Source organism: Quercus robur, chromosome 5 (assembly GCF_932294415.1).
Source record: "Quercus robur chromosome 5, dhQueRobu3.1, whole genome shotgun sequence".
Classification (NCBI taxonomy): domain Eukaryota; kingdom Viridiplantae; phylum Streptophyta; class Magnoliopsida; order Fagales; family Fagaceae; genus Quercus; species Quercus robur.
In genome coordinates, this window is record NC_065538.1 from 23677438 (window position 1) to 23703888 (window position 26451).

Here is a 26451-nt window from a genome sequence, read left to right on the forward strand (position 1 = left end):
TCATCTTCCATTGTCACCATTCTCTAAACACTTAACACCTCAAAATCGTCCATTCCTTATTAGCACAAGAAGGTTCACTTCAGAAATCCGTATTTCCACTGAGAATGCCAATTCCACTCAATGATTATTGAAATTTGAAATCGCATAACGACAGTGTTTAAGAGAAATGTTACCCATAATGTACGTAGACTTGAATTTCTTGAAGTATCATTGTATCAACCCCATCGTTCAGAAGAATGGAACATCTTGAAGTCATTTATTGTGAAGCATACTCAAGAACTAGCAAAAAATCAAAGTGAAAACAAATACACAATACAGTCCAAAAAAAAAAAAAAAAAAAATACAAATACAAATACAAATACATGGAAAGGCAACAGGTCAGAACACCTTTACAAGATCGATAACATAACATTCATTCAAACAAACATTCTTTACTTCACTTATTGTGAAACACAACACTCGTACTTCAACACTTCACAAGCAATTTTCTTCAACAATCTTTGAGCACTTTTCCTACAAAAATTTCATAGCTCATCATATTTACAATCAGTTATCAAAACACGCGAATATTTCATAAAGGGAAAAAATAATAATAATAAAAAAAAAAAAAAAACTAAAAGTTAAAACAAAATAATAATAATAATAATAATAATAATAAAATGCATATTTCCAAATTATGTGTAGCTGAATACAAGTAAATACAATACCAAATCAACTGCAAAATTTGCATGGATATCAAAACAAGCTCACAATCTGTTGGAACTGATACAGTTGCACAAGAACTTGAGGACAATGGCAAAAGAGAGCAACAAATAAAAGGGGAAACGACAGCAGTTAGATGGAAGGAACAGAATGAAATTAAGAAGAAAACGGCAGCGTATTGTTTAATGAAGGCACGTGAAGATCATGTGAGTTGCTGCAAGTCAAATTCAGTTAAAAGGATTCCAGGTGTCGCACATCCAACGGTGCAGTTGAAAGTCCTTTAGATTAGGAAGTTAGTTAGGACTGTTACAGTTTCCCGCCTCTGTTTTGTGTATCTATAGGAACAGAGCTTAATTATTTGTACACTTTTCATTCTTCAATTTTATGAATCAATAAGAATTTTCTTTCTCTTCCAGAATCTTCATTCTTTTACACAATCTAAAGAAAGTAAATCTCCATTCAGCAAGGTTTCCATGGATATCAAAACAACTCAAGAAAAATACCAAAATTATGAGCAGCCAGAACGTAAAGATCGATCGTCCTCTAGGCACCCTCACAAGCTAGACATGCAAGCAGCTCATGTCAATAAGATATACTGATACGCAAGCAACAGAAGATTTGCTAAAGAATCTAGTAAGTAGTCTACATTCTACAACACAGGTTTAGCCTAGGGAGAAATAAAATCAAATAACTCGATATAAGGTGAGATATAATTATAATAGTGATATTATAGTAAATGAATAATTGTTTCGAGACAAATTATATTCCCTTGGGAGTTGGAAAATAAAACAATGTCAAGTAACTAGGAGATACCAATTTTCAAGCTCAATCATCACCAAGAAAGAGAGAATAAGTGATCCTTCACAAAACAGAATCATGCTCAAAAGGCAGGTGTATCGTCGCATTAATCTTAATAAGAACTGAAGAACATTTACGATTTATAGTATGATGTCTTGTGTATTGGGCCCCAAAAAGGAGCACAGTAACAAAATGTATAGTCATCAACATTTACAACCCCCATTATGAAAACCTCCACAATCCACCAAAATCTCCGTAACAATATTTCCCTTTCTGTGCCCCTAAGGAGTATCGTAAATATAATATGGCCAATATTAAAAAACTGATACAATTCACCTATTGGGCATTGTGGGCCAATGCAAAAAAATGAAGAAAATTGTAAGGTAAGTGTGAGGTTACAAAAGCGTAAACAACTGAAATTGAGGAAAGAGTAAGTTCATAGCTGTATAAGCAGTCAACAACATATGAGATATAGCAAAAGATTGTAAATGAGTATTTAGAGGAGAGCATATTGAACAGTTCTACTTACCTTAAGCTCGTACAAACAAGTGAAATGAAATCTCAGTACGGTGGGCGAAAGTCCCCGTACCTGGAGCAAACAAACACAGCAACGCTTAATATGTGAAATGCCTAAAATGAATTATAATGAAAAAAAAAAAAATCTTATTTTAATATATATATATATATTTTTTATATAAGATAAAAATTCTACTCTAACTTAATCTAAGTATACATGTATAAAATTCTCTCACTTAAAAATTTAAACCTCAATCCTTGTCCCCAGCACCCCACAAGAATTTATATTTGTGAAATGATCACCACATCAAGATGCACGATAGTCATCAATAAATTTCAAAATGATCTTGAACACCAACTTCACAAAGATATGGACAATATAGGGAATTTAAGGCCAAGTCATAAAAATCTCTATTTAGGAAAAGAAGTTTTGAATTTCCCACAAAGCCTATATCAAGAAAAATAAATAAACTGGGGCTCAATTGGAAGTGCAAAATTCCTCCTTCCCAGAACCCTCAGTTAAATAATCCGAAATTTCCTTCCACCTCCCCCAACTACAGGACCTAAAACAGTAATTAGGGACCCAAATTGATCGAGTCAATGAAGTTAGTATTTTGGTCAAGGGTTATTTTCTGGGTTTTTCATCAATTTTATACAATTGTAACAGTACGGATTCAGAATAGACAAACTTCCATTGTAAAATGAATAAACATGGGTATTAGTAAAGGATCTGGTTTAGAGGAGTAGGGCTGTCTTGGTGTAATCTTAGGTAAAAATGATCTTTTCAGAACATAGTTTCTAGTGTTGAAATTGTGTTTTGATTCTTGAATACACGATTTGAAGAAAAATGCTAGATTCACAATACCAAGTTAAATATTTATTATTAAAACAACATTATTTTCCAAATTAGCACCCTTTAATTTGGCTAAGTGTTTTGAGAGTTAAAAAGGACCAGCCCATAAGAGGAGCACAAAATGTTTCAGATACTAGCCTACAACTTGAATTGGAAATTCTTTATTGACTTACCAATCCTTCGGGTTCTGGTCAGGTCTTAACTCTCGAAATTTTGAGCTGAAAAATAGCTTAATGGCTTCATCATCCCAATGCAAGCTTTCCCACCAGCTTTCCTCTCCGCTAATTAGCTTTAGATTGTTCCTTGCACTGTTGGAATCAAATGGCAGCTTCTTAAAAAGTGGGCAATCTTGTACCTCAATCTTTATTAGGAAAGGAAAGGGCAAGGCATGCCGGCATATTCTTTTTAAGGTTGGTAGGGAAACCAAACGTAGAACCAAAAGCCTTGAGAATATCTCCATATTTTCTTCAATTTCTCCAACTCCCAATTCATCTCCTATTATTTCACCCAATGACTCACTCACAGAAAACTAATTCAAGAGTTTGAAGTCTTCGAGCATAAATGAGCCACCTCACATCAGAAAAGGATCTACAACCTTTAATCATTACCTTGCTGAGTTTGTCGAAGTGCCCTGTTCCACGGGTAATCCTCAACTCTCGTAAATTATCACAAGAACGTAACTGAAGATCCTCCATTTTTCTCAACGATGAGGGTGATAGCACAAGGGAGGTTAAATCATTGCAGTCATCGAGTGTGAGTTTTCTTATGCACCCAAGTAACTTCTGCGATTCCAATAATCTTTGCAGGGAAAAAGTGACCTCATGAATGGCGATATAGATTTCTCTTATGTGTTGCAAGCGCTCCAATTCCTGTAACAAATATTGTACGTAACCACCAGGCACCAGGATGTTTGGGTTGAAGAAATTCCAACTTACTAAATACTTCCAGAAACTTAAAGTTTGATATCATTGTCTCTGGAATTTTCTGAAGATTTGTATAATTTAATATCAAACACTGCATTTTTGTCAAATTTTGAAGTGTAGGTGGTAATTCGATCGGGTATAGCAGTATTAGAGAGATTAAGGTATTCCAAGTTGATTAATTGACCAATCTCCGTAGGTAACTCATGTAAGACTGAACTAGTACTAGTAGACAAATCCAAAAGCCTCAGAGCAGACATCAATGGAAAGAATGTAGCATGCAATGTTTTTGACATAGGATCCTTACAAATTAATCATAGTCCGGAGATTGGGTAACTGAGAGATATTTCCAAGGAGATCCTCTATGGATGAATATGGATGCAAGACTTTTGAGAGGAGATTATGATCCCACAACGACATTCTTTCAACTTCATTCCATTTACTCAATCCACATGCAATTTATTAAAAGTGCAATTTTCTCTTGGCATTCCACAAAAGCCATGTCACGTACCATGCCATGCATCCCAATGTACTCTTCTGATTCACCACTTCCTAATAAGCATGCTCGCTTTAAATCTTCAATAATTGGTTCTCCTTTAGGGCGTAATTCACCATTTATATCCGCATCTTCATTATATTTATCTAGAAACCCTTCTCCTATCCAGTATTCAATAAGTTCTTTCCTGATTTCATAGTTTTCTGGAAATAGACAACAATACAAGAAAACAAGACTTATGGTTAATACTCGGCAGTCCTTCATAACTTAACTTCAAAAGCTAAAGAACGTAGTCCATGCCTTGAAATTGTGATGGGGTGTTTCTCAATATGTTCAACCCATATACCCATTCATGACGATGATGCCTACTAGCCATTGTGCCCCCAACAGTTATGAGTGCTAGTGGCAAGCCGTTGCATTTTGCAGCCATATCTTTTGCCAGTTCGGATATTTTTGGATCAGAATTTAGAATGGCTTCACCTACCTTCATCCGAAATAAATGCAATGCTTCATTCGGTGCTAAACATGGAACCTCAATTATATGTTTAGCTTTCATGTTGCCATAAACTTCCTTTGATCGCGTTGTAAATACTACTTTGGACTGATTCTGACCGTTTGGATCAGGAACCCCTACAAGACTAAGATCAAGTTTCTGCCATATATCATCTAACAACAGCAAAAACTTTTTTCTATGTAGCTTATCAGATATCTTCCGAGCGTTAATCTGGTCACTATCTGGATTCCCTTCGTCTCTAGTGAGGCCCAATTTATCCATAATTGTTTTCTGAACCATATCTTGTAACGTCCCAGTTATACAAAAAAAAAAAAAAAAAAAAAAAAAAAAAAAAAAAAAAAAGAAGAAGAAGAAGAGTAGAAAGTCAGATTTTTATGGGTCTCACGTGCTCCCACCTACCCCCACCCTTCCCCACCACTCATTTTTCACTCTATCTCTTTATATCTTTGACCGGCCAAAGCTCCTCACCTCACCTTTCTTTCTTTTTCTTCTTTTTCATTTTCTGTCTCACACTCCTCTCCACTGCCTCACTCTCCCACCGGTATCTCCATACCACATTTTCACCATCATTTTTCCGGCAAGATCACTGGAAAATCCTTAGTAACCTCTAAGCATCTTCATCCCTTTAATTGAGGTAAGAGTTTCTAATCTTTTTAGTGGATTTTACACTTTTGCTTGAGGTTATTTTTATCTAAGTTTTAATAATGATATATACCTATGTAATTTATGAGCATTGGTCGTGATATTTATGTGTTTATATATATGGGTTTTGTATTGGTGGAATTATTTAATGAGTGGGTTTATGGTTTGTACCAATGGTGGTGATCTAAGTGGTGAAGATTTGGAGATCTTGGCTTTTTAATGTGAAATAAATTGTGAATATAATTTTTATTGATTATTTGGAACTAGTCAAAGATTTAGATTATTTGTTTTGGAGGATAGTATGATATGATTTTGATATCATGGATCTCTTGTTGATGTGGTGTAAATATTGTGGGAAGTACTTATAAAATGTTGAGGTTTTGATGTTACAGATAATACCTTGAATGATTCATGAGTATAATGGGAGTCTATGCCTTGTAAATTAATTGGTTGAGAAACTTTGGAAGTGGAAAATATTATTTGTGAGGCTAAATACTAGGCTTGCCTAATTAAGTGATTATTTGACAATTCTTAAATTGTGACTAGATGCAATTTCAAGCTCTATATTTATTGTGATAGGTTTACTTGATATTGTTTAGATTCTAGCTAATCTCCTTGAAGCTTGGAGAATTAGAATTTTGCGGTTACGAGGTAAGTAGCTTTTTAATGGGATTTTGAAAAATAATCATGTTACATAAATGTTGTTTTTGGGTTAGACACACTTTTGGAAACTACCTATGAAAACTATATTTTCCTAAAAATTATTGTGTCGTAACCTTAACGTAGATATATATATATATATATATGATTATATATGAAAATGCATCATATTTGGTATTGCATTTGGGGAAATACACAAATTGTTGATATGGAAAAATGAGCATCTTTTATTTAATCTTTGATAAAAAAATCATTGATTTTATGGTATATTGAAAAGCTTAAAGATGCTTATCTTGTCTTATATTATTTGGAAAATTGATAGAAAATCTTTTGATAAGAATGAAGTTTGAAAACCTTACAAACTTTGTAGAAGTTAGATTATTTAAGGTTTTCTGAAACTACTTGGATATGAACTATGTGTTTCAAAGTAAGGTAACCTGTGAGTTTATGTGATTTTAGCCCTATGCCATGTGTGATTTCCCGGTGATCACCCGATTTAGTTTCAGTAGTCTTTGTGACAACGGAATCAAATTCAGGTCAGTGTCCTTTCACTTTGGATGACGCGTTCTTCCCTGCTGTCCATGGGGGGAAGAGGTTCCTTGATTGTGTGTGGGTGAGGCTGCTGCCCATGGGGCCAAGAGACCACATGCAAGAGAGGTCCTATTTGACGCGCTCTCTCTGCTACCCATTGGGGGAGAGAAAAACCTTAAGGGTATGGGTGAGGCTGCTGTCCATGGGGCCAAGAGTCTGCATACCAGAGAGGACAATATTATGCCAGTTGTGAATGGGTGGATCCCCTGACCGGTTTATCTGGTAGTATGGTAGATTTGTGATAATTTATCTTATGCTAGATATTATGGCCTTGGAAATAATATTATTGATGCTCACAGATTATGGTGTATAATTTCAAGGTATTTACTTTGAGAAATTTTGTGTTTTATTATTAAATCATTCTTGTCATATTATTATTATTGAAGATGAAACTTGCATTTCCCCCACTCCCATTAATTATGCTACTTACTGGGTTTTAGCGCATCCCAATCTTTCATAGTCTTACAGATTAATGAGCTATATCATGGGAATGGAGCTTTCCTTATCAGTAGTGATTGGAGTTTTATGCTGAATTGGGAGACTTACATTACTAAGGGTTGGTGATTCGATCTAGTTGTTTTTAAGGGTGCTTGCAGTAGTTAATTTTATTAGAAGTTGGGCTCTTGAGGCTTGTTAGCCCAAGAGTTTTGTTGGTATTGCATATTTTAGAGAGCTTTGAGACTTTCTATTTAAAGCATCGGAGTTTTGCAATATATTCATGTATTATGTGGAGGCACATGATTTTTAGTTATTATTCGTAAATGTGTTATAGAGCTCTGACTTACTTTAAGAGTATATTCAACGAAATTATTATGATAATTCTTGATCTTGGTACTTGATATGATTTATGTGGATTGGATTGTCAAAAATGAAAAATCTATAGGAACTTTGAGATGTCTTTCTCATGCTTTGGACCCATTTGGGGTTTGGGGCGTGACATATCTACTTTTGGATCTTTTGATACCACAACCAAAATCACTTCATTAAAATCATGTCTTAACTTTGAGGAACTTGTTGTTTATGCTGTAGAGAAGGGTAGTCTTTCCAACGCCCCCAGTTCCGTATAATCCAATAATTCCCAAATTTTGGTCTTCAATACATCCCCAGACATTTTGAAGCATGGAATCTAAACCAACGGTCTCATCCATAGGTATCTTCTAAACTGGAACATGAACCTTCTGAACTACAGCATTGAATTGAATTCCTGTCTTCAGTTTCTCTACTTCTTCGAGCTTTTTACTTGTAATCGCTCCAAGTTTATAGCTCGACAGACAGTTTTTGGGATAAAAACCTCCGAGATACTTGTTCTAGTCTTGTTTCTCACCATCTTTTAGAATTCAACTCACATCTTTTTCCAATTTCAGTACTTGCTCAAGCCAACCAGAAACTTGGATGGTACGCTTCATCTGTGGTTCCTCTTCATTTTCGACCCTTTGCTTCACTTCTTCATAAGTTTCCTTCAGTTGCACCACTGCATCTTTTAAGGAGTCCAGCTTGTCTTCCAGATTGCAAACCTTGTCCACAGGACTTGACACAAAATTCCATAAGCACAAACCAACGTCTTTAATGATTGAATACACCAAAGTCGTTATCGCCGCCGTTGGTTTGTCTGTAAAAACATATTCAAATGAAAATAAAAAATCAGCTAAAAGGAGAAAATGTGGGAAAAAGATAAAGTAAAGTTATTTGTAACAAGTATATGTTTAAATAATTAAATTTATCATATTCTAGTAATTTAAGCTTGTGGACAACATTAACTTAACATGAGAATAGAGCACTGACTAATAACTCTCCCAAGTAGGAGCTTTCTCTCACACATTCCGTGTGGATTCTTCCTCCACCTCTATGTGGTCTCCACCATCTGTGGGTGGGTTTCTCCACCACTGTGTGGACTTTTCTCCACCATTACGTGTGGGTCTTCTCTACCCGTTCTTTTTGTGGTCACTTTACTATTTTTCTGAAAATCCCTAAATCTAAATCCCAAAATCTCAGTTACATATCAACCATCCACCATCCTATATCTTTCTCAATTGTCGCTTATCTTGTCTACTGGTTTTAGTGCGGGCAACACTAGGGAAGAAACTCAATCATTGGATTCAGCAAGGAAGTGGGTCGGCATCTGATTAAACAAATCCCGGTTTTCATTTTAGAGGTTTTCTCTCTCGCCGAATGAGCAAAGTTCTTCTGGAGAGTGGGTCTTCTTGGTCTGGGTGGGTTTTGATCTATTGTTGATCGATACTCGATGGCTTTTCTGTCTGATGCAGCTGCTGCAAAGATCATTTGTAGGGCGATTCACTGGCATTTAAGGGTAATTCTGAATTTGGCGTGATTTGGCCAGAGGCAGTGAGTTGTTTTTATGATTTGTATTTCTTTATTGCTTCTAGGGTCTGAAATTTGGGATTATCTCTTTGTTTGGTTCTGTTTGGATGTTTTGCTTGTTTCAATGGGCATTTTTACTCCTGGTTGGATATGCTTTGTATAGACTAAGATATGAAAAATACAGAAAGGTCACACCACTGAAAACAATGAATTCCCTTTGTTGGAACTGTTGGGGAATTGGGAACCTCCAGACAGTTTATACGCTTCGCGATTATGTGCAACGCTGGAATCCTAATTTAGTTTTCCTTTCGGAAACTAAATCAAAATGCAGACGTATGGAAAAAATAAAATTCAAACTTGGTTTTACAAATGGATTATCTGTATCGAGTAGGGGCCGAAGTGGAGGGCTTGCTCTTCTTTGGTCCAGTGACACAAAGCTGGAGATTAAGAGCTATTCTAACCATCACATTGATGCGATAATTACAGAGGCAGACACTGTTCTTGTTTGGAAATTCCCCGGGTTTTATGGAAACCTGAAGACCCACCTCAGGGAAGAATCCTGGAAACTCCTCTCCTATTTTCATAGTCAATTTAATTTACCTTGGTTTTGCTGTGGTGATTTTAATGAAATCCTTTCAATGACTGAAAAAGCAGGTGGAGCTCAACATTCCCAAAATCAAATGGATGGCTTTCGTCTAATTGTAAATCACTGTGGCTTTAAGGACCTAGGATACTGTGGCCCAGATTATACTTGGTGTAACATGAAGGAAGGGAGTAATAGGATTTCGCTTCGCCTTGACAGAGCTTTTGCTACTAATGAATGGCTCGGACATTTCAAGGACCCTACTGTTCACCATTTGGCTAAATCCACATCCGACCACTACATTCTTGCCATCACAGACTCTCCTCCTCCATCCCGTAGAGGTAAACGTCGTTTCCATTTCGAAGTTATGTGGGTCAAAAGGGAGGATTGTCATGATGTGATTGAGGCTGCATGGCACTCCGATACTCTCTCTGTCACTCCTGAAGGGGTTGCTTCAAATCTCCAAAAATGTGCAAGTGTGTTGGTAAGCTGGAATCAGAATGTAGTAGGCAATATTCCAAAGAAAATAGCTGAGAAAAGAAAAGCTCTTAACTCCATTACAACTATTGATCAGCAAGGCAGCAAATGGGCTAAAATTAATCAGCTTAAAAAGGAAATAAATGACCTTCTGGACAGTGAGGAGACCATTTGGCGACAACGTAGCAAAGTCCATTGGTATAAGGAAGGTGACAAAAATACGAAATTTTTTCACGCCCATGCTTCGGAGAGGAGGAAGAAGAATTCCATTTTGGGGCTTTGGAATGAGGATGGTGTTTGGTGTGAAAGTAAGGAAAGTATCACAGCCACTGCTATAGCTTATTTTGAGAAAATCTACACTACATCTTCTCCCACCGGAATCAATGAAGTCACTAATGCAATCCCTAGGCGTATCACAGATGAAATGAACTCTAAGCTCACCAAAACTTTCACAAGTGAGAAAGTCTTGAAGGCACTTCAGCAGCTCTACCCCACCAAAGCACCTGAGCCTGACGGTATGTCCGCGATCTTTTTTCATAATTATTGGGACATTGTTGGACCTAGCATTATAAACATGGTTTTAAATTTGCTGAATTCAAATCTGCCCGTGACTGAAATAAACAAAACCAACATTTCCCTCATACCAAAAACCAACCAGCCAACCAGAATGACAGAATTCCGCCCCATTAGCCTCTGTAACACCACCTATAAAATCATTTCTAAGGTCCTTGCCAATAGGTTTAAAGACATTCTACCAAACATCATATCCGAAAACCAAAGTGCATTTACCCCTAATCGCCTGATCACGGATAATGTTCTTGTTGCCTTCGAGTTGATGCATTATCTAAACCATAAAAAAGAAGGAAAAGAAAATTACATATCTATTAAATTGGACATGAGCAAGGCTTTTGATAGGGTAGAATAGAGCTTTATTAAAGGTGTGATGGAGAAATTGGGTTTTGTGGAAAAATGGATTGATATTATTATGAATTGTGTCTCTTCTGTTTCTTATTCAGTGCTTATAAATGGGGAAGCTTGTGGGAACATTTCTCCCTCAAGGGGCATTAGACAGGGGGATCCGCTCTCCCCTTGCCTCTTCCTCCTTTGTGCCGAGGGCTTTTCAACTCTTATTCATGAAGCTGCTATGAATCAGCAAATTAATGGATTTTCCATCTGTAAAGGCTGCCCTTTAATTACTCACCTTTTCTTCGCCGATGATAGCCTCTTGTTTTGTAACGCAAAGGAGCAAGAATGTCATACTCTTGTCAGTATCCTCAACAGATATGAAGAGGCTTCAGGGCAGAAAATTAACACTGACAAATCCTCAGTATTCTTTAGCCCGAACACTTCCCAAGAATCAAGGGATGGCATCTTAAACATCCTCGATCCAATGCAAGATTCCAGGCATAACAAGTATTTGGGGCTGCCTTCCATCATTGGGAAATCCAAAGCACAGGTGTTTGCTGAAGTTAAAGACAGAGTGGCAAAAAAGCTTGCTGGTTGGAAGGGTAAACTCCTTTCAATTGGTGGGAGAGAGATCCTAATCAAAGCGGTGGCTCAAGCAGTGCCTACATACAATATGGGTTGCTTCCAACTCCCCAAGACTCTTTGCCAAGACTTAGAAAGTATGATGAGAAACTTTTGGTGGGGGCAAAAGGACAAAGAGAACAAGATTGCGTGGGTTAGTTGGAGGAAGATGTGTCGATCTAAACTCCATGGAGGTATGGGAATCAGAAACATACAAGCCTTTAACCTTGCCATGCTAGCTAAGCAAGGTTGGAGAATTCTCACAATCCCCGACTCCCTAGTGGCTCGAGTTTTCAAAGCAAAATACTTTCCTTTTGATGATGTCCTCAATTCCAAAAAAGGGAGTAACCCCTCATATGCTTGGCGAAGCATCCACAATAGTCTTGAGGTTATTAAAAGGGGCACAAGGTGGAGGGTAGGCAATGGCCGGCGAATCCATATTTGGGATGATAGATGGTTGCCAACACCATCAACCCACAAGGTGATTTCCCCCCAAGCTGACTATGGAGACTTTCCCTGGGTGTCTTCCCTCATAGACAATGACACTAGATGGTGGAAAATTGATGTAATTAATGCCACTTTTCTGCCCCATGAAGCCAGCACCATCCTTAAAATCCCACTAAATTATAATTTGCCCGAAGATTGTCTTATTTGGATAGGCAACAAAAGGGGTGATTTTACAGTTAAAAGTGCATATCATATAGCTTCAGGTATTATGGATTCAATTGAGGAAGGTGAAAGCACCTCAAGCAGCTCAAGGACCCTTTTGTGGAAGCGGATATGGCAGCAAAAAGTCCCTCCGAAGATCAAAATTTTTGCTTGGAGGACTTGTGTCAACGGTCTTCCAACTATGCAAAATCTAAACCACAAAAGTGTTCATTGCTCTAGCTTCTGCCCACTATGTGACAAAGCCATTAAGACCACAGCCCTTGCACTTCTTCATTGCAATCATGCAAAAATGACTTGGGCATTTTGGTACAATTGCCTTGTGGACCTCTCTACTTCTTATTGTGACTTGGTGGATATTGCCTTAGATTTTATTGCAAAAGGCTCCCCGAATGATTTAGAGCTCTTCTTTGCTGTTGCCTGGTCTATTTGGTGGAATCGCAATCAAGCAATCCATGAGGACTCGGGTTCCCCTCCAATTCATGCTTGGGAAATGGCAGGTGGATTCTTGGCCGAATACAAGGCAGCTTGTTCCTGTCCGAGGTTATCTCAGTCCATTCCTCAGTCCAAGTGGAAAGCTCCACCTACGGGATTCATTAAAATTAACACTGATGCAGCAGCTTTTGAAGATGGGAGGAAATCGTGCATCGGTGTAGTCATTCGCGATAACATGGGTGAAGTTCTAGCAGCTTCAAACAAGGTTCTACCTGGGTCATACTCGGCTGAGATCTCAGAAGCTCTGGCCATGCAAGATGGTGTGCTTCTCGCAGCGGAAATGGTAGTCTCTCACGCTATTTTTGAGTCCGACGCCTTATCCATTATTCTAGCAATTAATAGTGGAATCCATGGTGGTGAGCTTGGGCACATAATCAGAAACATTAGAGAAGTGGCTGCTTTGTTTTCTTGGTGTTCTTTTAAACATTTGAAAAGGGAAGGCAATAGAGTTGCCCATGAGCTTGCAAAGGTAGCTGAGAATTCTGGTGTTTCACAGGTTTGGAAAATGTCTTTTCCAAGTTTTCTTAAGCATCTTCTTATTGAGGATCTCTGTTTGTAATGCTCATGCTTTGTCTCTCTTTTGTAATTCATTTTCAGATGAATGAAATTCTCTTATTTCCCATCAAAAAAAAAAAAAAAAACATGAGAATAGAGCAAGCATGTGAAGAAGGATGACTTAAGAAATATGTAGTTAAATAATTAAATTTAATTTTAATTCAGTAACTTTTGGGACAATCGAAAATTAATAAAAGAATTTAGGCAAAAATACATAACTGACCCTCTAACTTTCAATCTTTTTCATTTCAGTCATTTAACTTTTAATTTTTGTCAATGCAAGACTCCATTAGAACTCAGTTAGGAGCTGCTGTTAATTGAGCCAAAACAACGTTGTTTTGGCTATTTTATTTTTTAATAAATTTTGGAATTTAAAGAAAAAAAAAATCTGTTAGAAAAAAAAAAACACAAAACACAAACACAACAATGGTCTCATTAGATCAAAACCTCTTTTCACTACAGCCTCCTAACTCTGTACCTCATAGGGCCCCCAACCTTCATCTCCCTCAAGTTCCTCCGAGCCCCATATGGCAAACACAACCGTCCTAGTTGGGGTCCCACCATGTCCCCCTTTCTTTTCCACTATTTCCACAAAACTTGCATATACCCACTTCGCCTTCACAACAACAACAATAAGAGTAAGACCAACAATGGCAACTTCCCAGTGTTAGTGGCAATGATGGCTTTTGTGTTCAATCTTTTGAATGCTTGCTTACAAGCCAGATGGGTGTCTCAATATAAGGATTATGAAGGTGATGGGTGGTTCTGGTTAAGGTTTTTTGTTGGGTTGGTGATGATTTTAGGTGGTATGGGAATGAATATTTGGTCAGATAGAGTTTTGGTGGCTCAACCGATTCAGGTGATGGAGTTCTAATGGAGTTCGGTGATGGAGTCCTGAATCGATTTCTTTGTTTTGATTTCAAGGGAAGGCCCTTAAATGTTTTCTTCTTCTTCTTCTTCTTTTTCTTTTTTTTTTTTTTCTTTTTTTTTTAACAGATTTTCCTTTTTTCCTTTAAATTTCAATATTTATTAAAAAAAAAAAAAAAAAAGAGCCAAAACGACGTTGTTTTGGCTCAATTAACAGCAACCCCTAACTGAGTTCTAACAAAGTACTGAAATGACAAAATTTGAAAGTTAGAGAACTGAAATGACAAAACTAAAAGTTAGAGGACTGAAATAAAAAATACTAAAAGTTAGAGGGCCAATTTTACATTTTTGCCAAGAATTTATGAGAACAACTAAAAGCAATAGTTGTGTTATAAATTATTTTGGGTTTAGAAATAAGTATGGAATGTATTAAATAAGGGGTAATAAACGAGATGAATTAGAATATTAGCATTAATGATGGTCTTTTTTTTCACTGTTGGATCTACTTGGTTTAAAAAATGTGTAAATCTTTAAAGTTACACAAAGTATAACTTGAACCTATCTCATATATATATAACAGAAAATTATTGTGTACTCTCAGAATACCATAAATGCGTACTCTCTCCTCTCACATGAATAGTAGATCCTACTAATTAAATTCATGGTGAGACCTATCATTTATATAAGAGAAAAAAATACACATTTATAGTACTCCGGAAGTAACTAATAATTTTCCAATAATAGCATCCCAAATAACAATTTTCAAAAGCTAGAGGGCCATGCCCCCCTTCCCCCCTTATCTATTATTAGTGGAAATAATAGATAGGAGACAAATTGGCAGAAAAAGCAAGTTTGAACAACCTGCCAAGCCTAAAGAGAATATACCGTCCTGCATTAACCTTTCTGCCTTTCTGCCTTTCCTTTCATGATACAGATTGAGTTACAGACTACAGAGTAAACAATTAACAGAGCTGCCATTTGATTCCTACAGTGCTAAGAAGAGCAATGGAAGGGTGCATCCACTAATCAAGTTTTCAGTTCAAAATTCGTCCCTTGGTAAGTCAAAAAATTGTTCAAATTCTGATCCTTAGCTTAAACTCTTTGTGCTCCTCTAAACAGTATGCTAACGCCTCTGATTTTTCCCAAAAGTGCTTAATTTTCGATGTAAATTCCTTTCACAATTGAGAGTTGACTAAGTCTTGACAGAAACTATTGAGCTTATTGTTGGAATTTTGGCCAGTTTTGAGTTTATTCATTGACAAAATTGGACTTTTCTTCAAATGAAATTAAGACAGTAAAGAAATTGATGCTTCAATCAAGTAGCTGTGAGTTGTGACTTTTTTCTTTTCTCCAGAAATAGTAGTTGGAACTTGATACCTTTAACTAAAATTGGTTTGAATTTGATTAATTTAAGATTTGACTGCTGATACTAAGGTTAGGCCATTTTGGGGTTTCAATGTTTTTTTTTTTTTTTTGTGATTGGCGCTGATACACGCCAATCTGGGCCAAAATCAACCCAAACCAGCCTAAATCGGCCGAAACTGGCCAAAATCATAGCTGAAATACATGTTAAAAAATTAACAAAAATAAACTTGTGGGTTGTATTCTATTTTATGAATATCATGTTTTAGTTATTATCTGCTATTACTCTTAAATTGGTATATATTTACAATTATATAAAAAAAAAAAAAAAAAAAAAAGTATGCTTAGCAATATATAGAAAATATAAATAAAAATATTTTTAATAATTTTTTTATCGCCGCACCCGCACCCGAATCCAGAAACGCATCCATGCTTCATAGGTTCTGGGATCTTTGGATTTTATCCCAAATTCAGAAACTTCAATGTGTAAAATCTAAACACCTCCAAACTTTAAGCAATTAATCCAAACACCCCTAAATTTTAGAGGATAAAATCCAAATTCTAAAATATTAAGATGTAAAATACAAATACTCTCTAAATTCAAGGGGTAAAATCTAAAATTTGAAAATTCAAGGGGTAAAATCTAAAATTTGAAAATTCAAGGTGTAAAATTTAAACACTCCCAAACTTTAGGGATGTAGTTTGCAATTCACCCAAAAATTTTAGATGAGATGAATAAACATATTGAAAAAAAAAATGAAATGAGAGTGCAAAAATTAGTTGTGGAGTACTCATCAAAAAAAAAAAATAGTATAACGGATTTTCTCTTTGGTTTTCGGTTGTTATTTTGTGTGCTCTCTTTTTTTGAGAAACATCTTTGTGTGCTATATGGGGACTTTAGTTGCAACAACAGTACCATCTTTGGCGGGAAACTCAATTTTGTGATTATTTATATTTTTTTTTTAATATAAAATCATAATTCAATTGTTACAAAAAAAAAAAAAAAAAAAAAAAGGGAATTTAAAGCCTGAATCTCCTTATAGAGGAGATCAAGCAATGCCGCTCTACAATGAATAGGTTCATAATGCTATGTTTTTATCATACTTTGCATTATATGCTTTACCCCTTTTGATAAGTAGTACACCCCTTTCAATTCCTTTGATTATTGGTTAAATCACATGATTGATGATTGATGTTTGATTACATGGATATAACTTGATGGTGCTTGCTTGAATTTATGCTTAAAATCTCCAATCTACCTACTCTTGCATGGCTTACCCATTGTTGCATGGCCAATCTACATTCTGTCCTTACCCATTGTGATGTCTACCTCATATATTTTGTCCTTGAAGCATATAATTGAATAATATGACTATATGAACATGGTGATGTATATTTCATTAAATCTATGCTTGTACTATTTGGAGAACATAATGCATATGTCTTTAATTAGCATAGGATTTTTACATGATAATTGGTTATGTTGTCGGGATTATATTACTACTGTTCATGTGGTTATATATATATATATATATATATATATTTTTTTTTTTTTTAATTTTGTCCTTGAATAAAAATGGGTTTTCATGTGCTTGCTAGCTAACATTGTAAATTTATAACCCTAAAACAAAATGGCTTTGTGTAACCATCGTTTGCAATAATTTCAATAAAATTTTCAAAAAAAAGTTATTTCAATTTTTTCTTTTTCAAAATGGTTTCCACCAATAGAAAAAAGTGTTTCCATTGTTTTCAAAAGAGCTTTCCAAAAAATAGATCCATAAAGTCTCATTTTCAAAACCCATATGAATTTTTCAGTAAAAATCCCTAAGGGAAATTTTCCATCCAAAACTCATGAAATTTTTATTAAAATCCCTTTATGAAATTTTTCCACAAAAAATTCATGAGTTTTTTTTTTTTTTTATTACCCTAAGGGAATTTATCTCCAAAAAAAAATCATGATATTTTTATTAAAACACTCATTTTCCAAAAACAAAAATCTTTTTTTTTTTGTTTTTTCAAAATAAATCTTCATTAAGCCAATGGACCTATGGTTTTAAAAATCGAACTGATCAATAAACCGGACCTTGGGCGATTTTACCGGACTGAACTAATACTTGATTTTTGGTCTAATTTTTAAAACCAAGGATAGACCATGCAATGAAGCCAAGAAAATTCCTCCCTCCCCAAAAAAATAACTGTTTACTTTATTGTCTATTTTGCACGAGTATTTACATGGGATTCAATTTAAATTGATGTCTTTTTATAAATAAATAAAAAAGTGAGTTAAACCACACTTGACTTCAGGCGTGCTTAATTCCTTTAAAATGTACTATAAAGTTATATTATATCCACGCACTTTAGATGTCATTTCCTAAAATAAGTTATAGATACTCACATGCTCTTAAAAACTATAATTTCAAAATAGTGAAATTTAGGATTAATTTCAAAATAGCATATCTTCTTAGAATCTTGGTATCTAAACAGTCAGTACTAGCCTCGAGTTAATCTGCAAAAAGAGAGGGGGGAAAAAAGAAAAGAAAAGAAAAAAGTAAGCATCTCTTCTATTCACAGCAACCCTTTTTCAGTCTCTTTTCGGTTTCTTTTCTCATTTTCCACCTCCTTTTAGCTGACCATTTTTCCTTAAAATTTGTTTTCGTAGTCACCCATAGCCATGACTTGTGGCATGTTCGTGATCCCAGTCATTAAAGAAATTGGGTTGTGCCTATGGCATTCTGGGTTCAAGCGTGCAGTCCTCATTTGCAATTTGAAAGAAAATCTCAATTCCTTGCGAGTTACTATGGAGCAACTCATGCAAATCTATAACGATGTGCAGCAAAGGGTCCAAACTGAAGAGTTATTACTACTCACGAAGCCTACCAACCTATGAAGCACGGGTGCGTTTCGAGACTCGGGTGCGGGTGCGGGACTCGGCAATTTTTAAAAAAGGTGGGTGCGGGTGCGGCAGGACTCGGCGATTAAAAAATTATTAAAAAAAATTTTATTTATATTTTTAATATATTGCTAAGAATATTTTTTCACATTATATAAACATATACCAAATTTAAGAGTAATAGTAAATAATAACTAAAACATGATATTCTTAAATTTTTAATATATTACTAAGCATACTTTTTTTGTACTTTTTTTTATTAATAATTTTATATACATATATTTCTTTATATATTATTGGTCAAAATTTATATAATTTATTGAGAGTCTTAAAACTATAAGTCCAAATTTCAGATAATTTATCAATTTCAAGTCTAAATATCTATCCAATAATTATAATAATACTATTAAAACAATTTTACTATTAAAATATTCTTTAAAAAATTACTATTAAAAACGCAATATAAAAGCTCAAGTTAAATATTAAAATAATTTTATTAATCATATATTACGTGTGGCCCGTAAAAATAAAGTTTTGTCAAATCTCTTTATCATTTCTAACATCCACTCACGTGCTAAGTTCACAAACATAAAACAAGGCAAGGTCCACTCACGTGCTAAGTTCACAAAACAAAAAGAAAACATAAAACAAGGCAAGGAAAATTTAAAATAGAACTGAAAGGGACAGACAAAACGAAGAAAGGAGAAGAAGAAGAACGAGCGAACAAAACGAAGAAGAAGCAGCCGCCGCCTCTGCCATGCCGGAAGAAGAAGAACAAAAAGAAGAAGCAGCAGCCGCCGTCTCTACCATGCCGATTTCGCCTCTGCCATGGCCTGAATCGGCCGTTTCGCCCGATACGGCCCGATTCAGCGCGAATCGGGCCAAGTCTAAGCCGCGTCGGCTAAAAAAAAAGAAAAGACACGTGGCCGGACGCGCGGGCAGCAGCGTCGCTCACGCGTTGCCGCGTCGGACGCGGGTACGGCTCCCCTAGAACCGCGTCCGTGCTTTCCAGCTACCAACAAAGTGGCTGGCTGGTTTGACGAGGTACAGAAACTGAAAGAAGATGTGAGCAAAACTCTTCAAGATGTTGAGGAACAAGAGCAGAACAAGTGTCTCGCAAGTTGTTGTCCCAAAAACTGTTGGCGAAGCTACAAGCTAGGAAACAGAGTAAGCAAAATGCTCGATGAAGTAGAAAAGCTGAAGAATAAAGGTCGATTCGACGTTGTGGTTGCAAAGATGCATAATTCCGTTAGCAAGAAGCCTATGGATGAGACCGTGGGTTTAGATCCCAAGCTTCAAATCGTCCAGAGATGCATTGATGACAAGAGTCTGAGAATCATTGGCTTATATGGAATTGGGGGTGTCGGAAAGACTGCCCTCCTTGAAAGAATAAACAATCTGTTCTTGAGCCGAAGCCATGATTTTGATGAAGTTATTTTGGTTCCTGTATCAAAACAACCAGACGTGAAAAAAATTCAGAGAACAATTTTACAAAAATTAGGTCTCGAAGAAAGACTTCGTTTGGTTTCTATGGGGTATAATGCCTTACAAATATATGAGAGGCTAGAAGAGAGAAAATTTTTGTTATTGTTATATGATGTATGGGAACGGCTTGATCTCAACCGTGTAGGAATTCCTCTTCCAAATGATCAGAATGAGTCCAAAGTAATATTTACAACCCGATCAGAGGAAGTTTGTGGCCTTATGGGAACTCAGCAAAATATCAAGGTAGAGTGTTTAAAACAAGAAGAAGCCTTATGTTTGTTTCGGATGAAGGTGGGTGAAAACACTTTTAATTATGATCCACGTATACCGAAGCTTGCAGAAGTTATGGCTACAGAATGCAAAGGCTTGCCGCTAGCTCTGGTCACTGTTGGGCGTGCAATGGCTAGTAGGAAGGATCCAGCTGACTAGGAGTCTGAAATAGCCGCATTGAGGAACACTCCTTCAGAGTTTCCAGGCATGGATTCCGTTCTGCTTCCTTTGAAGTTTAGTTTCGAAAAACTGCAGAATGCTACCCATAAGTCTTGTTTCTTGTATTGTTGTCTATTCCCTGATGGATATAACATCAGTATAGAAGAACTCATTGAATATTGGAGAGCAGAAAGGTTTCTAGATGAATATGACCGTGACGGAGAATATATAATCAGAAGTTTGAAGCGTGCATGTTTACTAGAGAGTGGTGAATCAGAAAAGTTCGTTAGGATGCACAGTTTGATCCGTGACATGGCGTGGTGGGAATCTATGAAGCACGGGTGCGTTTCGGGACTCGAGTGCGGGTGTGGGTGCGGGTGCGAGACTCAACAATTTTTGAAAAAGGTGGGTGCGGGTGCGGCAAGACTCGGCGATTGAAAAATTATTAAAAATATTTTTATTTATATTTTTAATATATTGCTAAGAATATTTTTTCACATTATATAAACATGTACCAAATTTAAGAGCAATAGTAACTAATAACTAAAACATGATGTTCTTAAATTTTTAATATATTACTAAGCATACTTTTTTTTGTACTTTTTTTATTAATAATTTTATATACATATATTTCTTTATATATTATTGGTCAAAATTTATATAATTTATTGAGAGTCTTAAAACTATAAGTCCAAATTTCAGATAATTTATCAATTTCAAGTCTAAATATCTATCCAATAATTATAATAATACTATTAAAACAATTTTACTATTAAAATATTCTTTAAAAAAATTACTATTAAAAACGCAATATAAAAGCTCAAGTTAAATATTAAAATAATTTTATTAATCATATATTACGTGTGGCCCGTAAAAATAAAGTTTTGTCAAATCTCTTTATCATTTCTAACATCCACTCATGTGCTAAGTTCACAAACATAAAACAAGGCAAGGTCCACTCACGTGCTAAGTTCACAAAACAAAAAGAAAACATAAAACAAGGCAAGGAAAATTTAAAATAGAACTGAAAGGGACGGACAAAACGAAGAAAGGAGAAGAAGAAAAACGAGCGGACAAAACGAAGAAGAAGCAGCTGCCACCTCTGCCATGCCGGAAGAAGAAGAACAAAAAGAAGAAGCAGCAGCCGCCGTCTCTACCATGCCGGTTTTGCCTCTGCCATGGCCTAAATCGGCCGTTTCACCCGATACGGCCCGATTCAGCGCGAATCGGGCCGAGTCTAAGCCGCGTCGGCACGAGTCGGCTAAAAAAAAGAAAAGACACGTGGCCGGATGTGGTCGGACGCGCGGGCAGCGGTGTCGCTCACGCGTCGCCGCGTCGGACGCAGGTATGGCTCCTCTAGAGACGCGTCCGTGCTTTCCAGGTGGGAATGTAAAGACAAGGTTGCAAAATTCATCAAAAGAGATGTTGAGTCAGATGAATAATGCGAATTAAGAATATGGAATGAAGTAGAAAGGTTGTCTTTGTGGGATTATAGTATAGATGATGTCCTCATAAATTCTTCACCGTCATGCATAGAACATTTCTGCGAAAATGTCACGCAGTTACCGAATCTCCGTACTATGATTTGTAAGGTTCCAATGTTAACAACATTTCTAGCTGGTTTCTTCCCTTTGATGTCTGCTTTGACACTATTGGATTTGTCAAATAGTTTTCTCTTACGTGAGTTACCCCAGGAGATTGGTAAATTAATCAACTTGGAATATCTTAATGTCTCTGAAACTGCTATCACTGAATTGCCGGCTGAAATTCAACGTTCGGAAAATTAAGATGCTTGATATTAAATGGAACAAAAATTTGGGAAATACAAAGGGGATTGATATCAAGCTGGAAAGCACGGACGCGGCTCCAGAGGAGCCGTACTCGCATCCGACGAGGCCGGACGCGGCGATGCGCGAGCGACGCCGCTGCCCGCGCGTCCGACCGCATCCAGCCACGTGTCTTTTCTTTTTTTTTAGCCGACTCGCGCCGACGCGGCTCAGACTTGGCCCGATTCACGCTGAATCGGGCCGTATCGGGCGAAACGGCCGATTCAAGCCATGGCAGAGACGGCGGCTGCTGCTTCTTCTTTTTGTTCTTCTTCTTCCGACATGGCAGAGGCGGTGGCTGCTTCTTCTTCGTTTTGTCCGTCCCTTTCAGTTCTATTTTAAATTTTCCTTGCCTTGTTTTATGTTTTCTTTTTGTTTTGTGAACTTAGCACGTGAGTGGACCTTGCCTTGTTTTATGTTTGTGAACTTAGCACGTGAGTGGATGTTAGAAATGATAAAGAGATTTGACAAAACTTTATTTTTACGGGCCACACGTAATATATGATTAATAAAATTATTCTAATATTTAATTTGAGCTTTTATATTGCGTTTTTAATAGTAACTTTTTTAAAGAATATTTTAATAGTAAAATTGTTTTAATAGTATTATTATAATTATTGGATAGATATTTAGACTTGAAATTGATAAATTATCTGAAATTTGGACTTATAGTTTTAAGACTCTCAATAAATTATATAAATTTTGACCAATAATATATAAAGAATTATATGTATATAAAATTATTAATAAAAAAAAGTACAAAAAAAAGTATGCTTAGTAATATATTAAAAATTTAAGAACATCATGTTTTAGTTATTATTTACTATTGCTCTTAAATTTGGTATATGTTTATATAATGTGAAAAAATATTCTTAGCAATATATTAAAAATATAAATAAAAATATTTTTATTAATTTTTTAATCGCCGAGTCCCGCCGCACCCGCACCCACCTTTTTCAAAAATTGTCGAGTCCCGCACCCGCACCCGAGTCCCGAAACACACCCGTGCTTCATAGGTTGTGCTCTTCTAGTTCTAAACCATATGCTGTCAGTTCAAAATTGTTTGTGAAATTAGGGTTTATGAATTGACAATTTGGTATTTTCTTAAAATTAAATGATCTGTTTTAATCAAATTCATGCTTCATCTAAGTAGTTGAGACTTGAGATTTGTCACTAATATCAGTATTGATTTTGGAAGGATTTTGATTAGTTTAAGATTGGTGATCGTTGGTACTAGTTAAGGTTATGCCATTCTGGGGTTTACATTGTTTCAATGCTTTTCTTATGAAATTGAGGATGAAGTTTAAGTAAGTCCCTAATTACTGGTTGGGACCATTAATAATAATAATTGGACCAGGTGAAGGAAACTTGGGATTTATTCAAGTTAGAGCTTTATTAATGGTTATTTATCCTAATCAAGGGATTTTGGACATACAATTGTTTTTATTTTTTTGGAAATTGTGCATATATATACGTGTCTCTTAGGGCCACTTGGGTGGTGAGTTTAATGTTGATGAACTTAAAGGACATGCCATAAGTCTAGAGTTTCCAAATTTCATCTATTGCACTATTGATCGAAGAATTTTTTTTGTGTCTCATGGGTAGGAAATAAAATAGTTTAAGCAAAAGCTAGAACGTAACTTCCTTTTATATATAAATTGTGTCATCCATTATAGGGTAACTAAGGCCCTCAATTGAAGATGTAGCTCTTTGTTCCTTTTTTTTTTTTTTTTTAATTCAATAGTTACAACAATGAGAAATTGAAGAAATTGATACTTTTGATCACAATTCCAAATATCAAATTTAATAAAAATAGCTATGTAATTATATGGAAATGAAGGTTGTAATTTTTTTTTTTTTTTGGTTAGTATAAAATGGATGCTTGAATTGACATATGGATGTTATTCCCCCCCCCCCCCCCCCCAAAAAAAAAAAAATTACATATGTATCTACCTTTGTTGTTTTATGGGATTTATTTTAAGTGTAATTCAAGAATGACTTGGGATACTATTGATTAAGTTTTAAATGGAATTTTGTTAACAAAAAAACATTATTTATGTAGTTGGACTTATATATATATATATATATGTTTAGTTATTATTAATTATTTTGATGAATTGTTGCTCCTGCTAACCATATTGTTGCTGGTTGTGGTCAAGTTTAATTAGTTGCTCTGTCATTGATTAATTTGGACCTTGGCCCTAATTAGTGGTATTAGGACTTTTTAAGACCTTAGATTTGAGTTTTGCACATCATTGTTTTAATCTTTTAGAGTTAATAGGTAGTAACAAAGTTTCAAGCTTTGGCTATGGAGGCCATAATACTGAGAGAGAGAATTGATATTTGTGAAAATGCTTCATTGAATAATGATCAGAATAAACTCTTTGAGTTTATATAAACTTAACAAAGCGGGAAAGATAACATACTATCCTAACTAACCAACTAATAAATTGGAACCAATCATCAACTGACATCTGTCAACTAAAAACTATCTAATTAATTAGAACTAAACTATAAGTAGTTTTACACATATTTACACTAAACGACAGTAGCATATGCAGCGGTATTTGATCTTCAACTTAAACCTCTGTCCTCATCTTCTGCATTTGTTCTTCAAGCTACAGATCACCTTCACAACACCTTCACAGCTTCTCATATTTCAACATATAGAACTGCATTTCAATTCGGGCATTTCACTTTCCCTCAAAAAAAAAAAAAGAATTCTGTCATTTTACTAATTTTTTGCGTGTTTATTTTGCTTCAAGGGACGATGATGTATTATTGTATAGGCATTCGGAAATAAATTTAGCAGATGTTGGGGCAAGTTCTTCTAGTGCGATTTGATTTGCGCTTTCTTGCTTTTGTGTACTTGAGGTAAGTAGTGCTTGTGTACATTACTCATTTATGTTCCCATATTTTATATGTTGAGAATTATGTCAGTGTTTAGTCTACAATTAGTTTCGACAGATAAACTCCTTTATTTAATCTTACTACTATATATATTTCTCACTTTGTATCGAATTTTTGTTTCTATTTTTACCTAAACCTGACTTTTTAAGCCTAAAATTGTCCACCCCAATTTGATTTTATTTTTGTTCAAAGGAAGCAGGAGCTGTCAACTAGCATGAGCTATAACTGCAAGACTTTAATCAATATTTTTATTAATTTAAGTAGTGGGGGTTTTTCTTTTTTTCTTTTTTAATGTTTTTCTTATGGAATCGATGGTTCTAATACGAATTCTAAGTCCCTGGTTACTGGTTGAACTATTAATTGAGCCGGGTGAAAGGATATATGTGATTCATTTATGTTTAGTTTATTGGGTTGAACTATTAATGGTAGTTTGTTACTTTTAGTTTACAATCTCATTTTTTTTTTCTTCCTTTTTGAAAATGTATGTCTTTAATGACTGATTGTGATTATGATGAACTGACTCACTGCACAATTTCAGTAGGCAACTGCTTGAAGATTGATTCAGGAAGATGGCTTGCAAAATGCTGAAGTATCGGATGATGTGTTCAACAATAAAAGAAGAAAATGGATGAATGTTTGTGTGAATGAGTGTTAAGTTTTCTTCTCATGAATTTGTTTTTGGTTTTTTCCATTTGACCATTCCGTCTTTTTGTTTTTCAATCTACTTTTTTTTTTTTACATTCGCGTGAATTGTATTGTATTTGATTGTATTCTTAAAATAATTAATTTGCACTAAACTTAATGTGTTATGTAATCAGAATGCGTTTTTTTTTTCTTTACTCACATATGACATCTGTTTTTATCTTTTTAATTATTAAGAATTTTTCTTCAATACATATCCGGACTTTTTGAAGCGTGAAATCTAATCCAACAGTCACGCCAATAGGTTCTTCTCAACTGAATCATGACCCTTCTGAACCATAGCGTTGAATTGACCTCCTGTCTTCAGTTTCTCTACTTCTTCTAGCTTTTTTCTTACAATCGCTGTGAGTTTATAGTTTGACCTTGACAGACAATTTTTGGGACAAAAACCTCCGAGACACTTGTTCTGATCTTGTTCCTCACCGTCTTTCAGAGTTCTGCTCACATCTTTTTTCCAATTTCAGAATTTGTTTAAGCCAACCAGAAACTTGGTTGGTACTCTTCATCTTTTTCGACACCCTTGCTTCACATCTTCATAAATTTTCTCCAGATGCCAAAGCACGCAAGGCAAGTAGATCTGTAGATAACAATCTGAGTGCATCAAAATTATATTGAGGCCTCAAAAGGCTAGAGGCGAAGAAACAGACTTAGCAAACTTTTAGAATG

General features: G+C 35.5%; 2 protein-coding genes, 1 long non-coding RNA gene and 1 pseudogene across 6 annotated transcripts; 3 read left to right on the top strand and 1 right to left on the bottom strand.

The window, feature by feature from the left end:
• Positions 1 to 2061: 2061 nt before the first annotated feature.
• On the bottom strand, positions 2062 to 7840 carry LOC126727997 (probable disease resistance protein At5g63020; annotated as a pseudogene).
• LOC126725556 (uncharacterized) lies at positions 5263 to 7005 on the top strand. The gene is made up of 3 exons (XR_007655501.1): positions 5263 to 5433; positions 6041 to 6092; positions 6561 to 7005. It is a non-coding gene; the product is annotated as an uncharacterized LOC126725556 (long non-coding RNA).
• On the top strand, positions 7832 to 25823 carry LOC126725555 (uncharacterized). Of its 4 annotated transcripts, none has more exons than XR_007655499.1 (4): positions 7832 to 10586; positions 15173 to 15237; positions 24939 to 25047; positions 25622 to 25823. XR_007655499.1 is itself a non-coding variant. In XM_050430338.1 (3 exons), the coding sequence occupies exons 1-2, from the start codon at positions 9119 to 9121 to the stop codon at positions 15205 to 15207; spliced, it is 1503 nt and encodes a 500-aa protein (XP_050286295.1). In that variant the 5' UTR covers positions 7832 to 9118; the 3' UTR covers positions 15208 to 15237; positions 18203 to 18499. The 4 variants fall into 4 exon arrangements, 2 of the variants coding, with proteins under 2 accessions (XP_050286295.1, XP_050286294.1); XR_007655500.1 differs by having other exon boundaries at positions 25625 to 25823; XM_050430338.1 differs by lacking the exons at positions 24939 to 25047; positions 25622 to 25823 and adding an exon at positions 18203 to 18499.
• Positions 19191 to 22175, top strand: LOC126727998 (probable disease resistance protein At5g43730). The gene is made up of 3 exons (XM_050433887.1): positions 19191 to 19329; positions 19446 to 20667; positions 21729 to 22175. Exons 1-2 carry the CDS (start codon positions 19191 to 19193, stop codon positions 20345 to 20347), a joined length of 1041 nt encoding a protein of 346 aa, XP_050289844.1. The 3' UTR covers positions 20348 to 20667; positions 21729 to 22175.
• Positions 25824 to 26451: the final 628 nt, after the last annotated feature.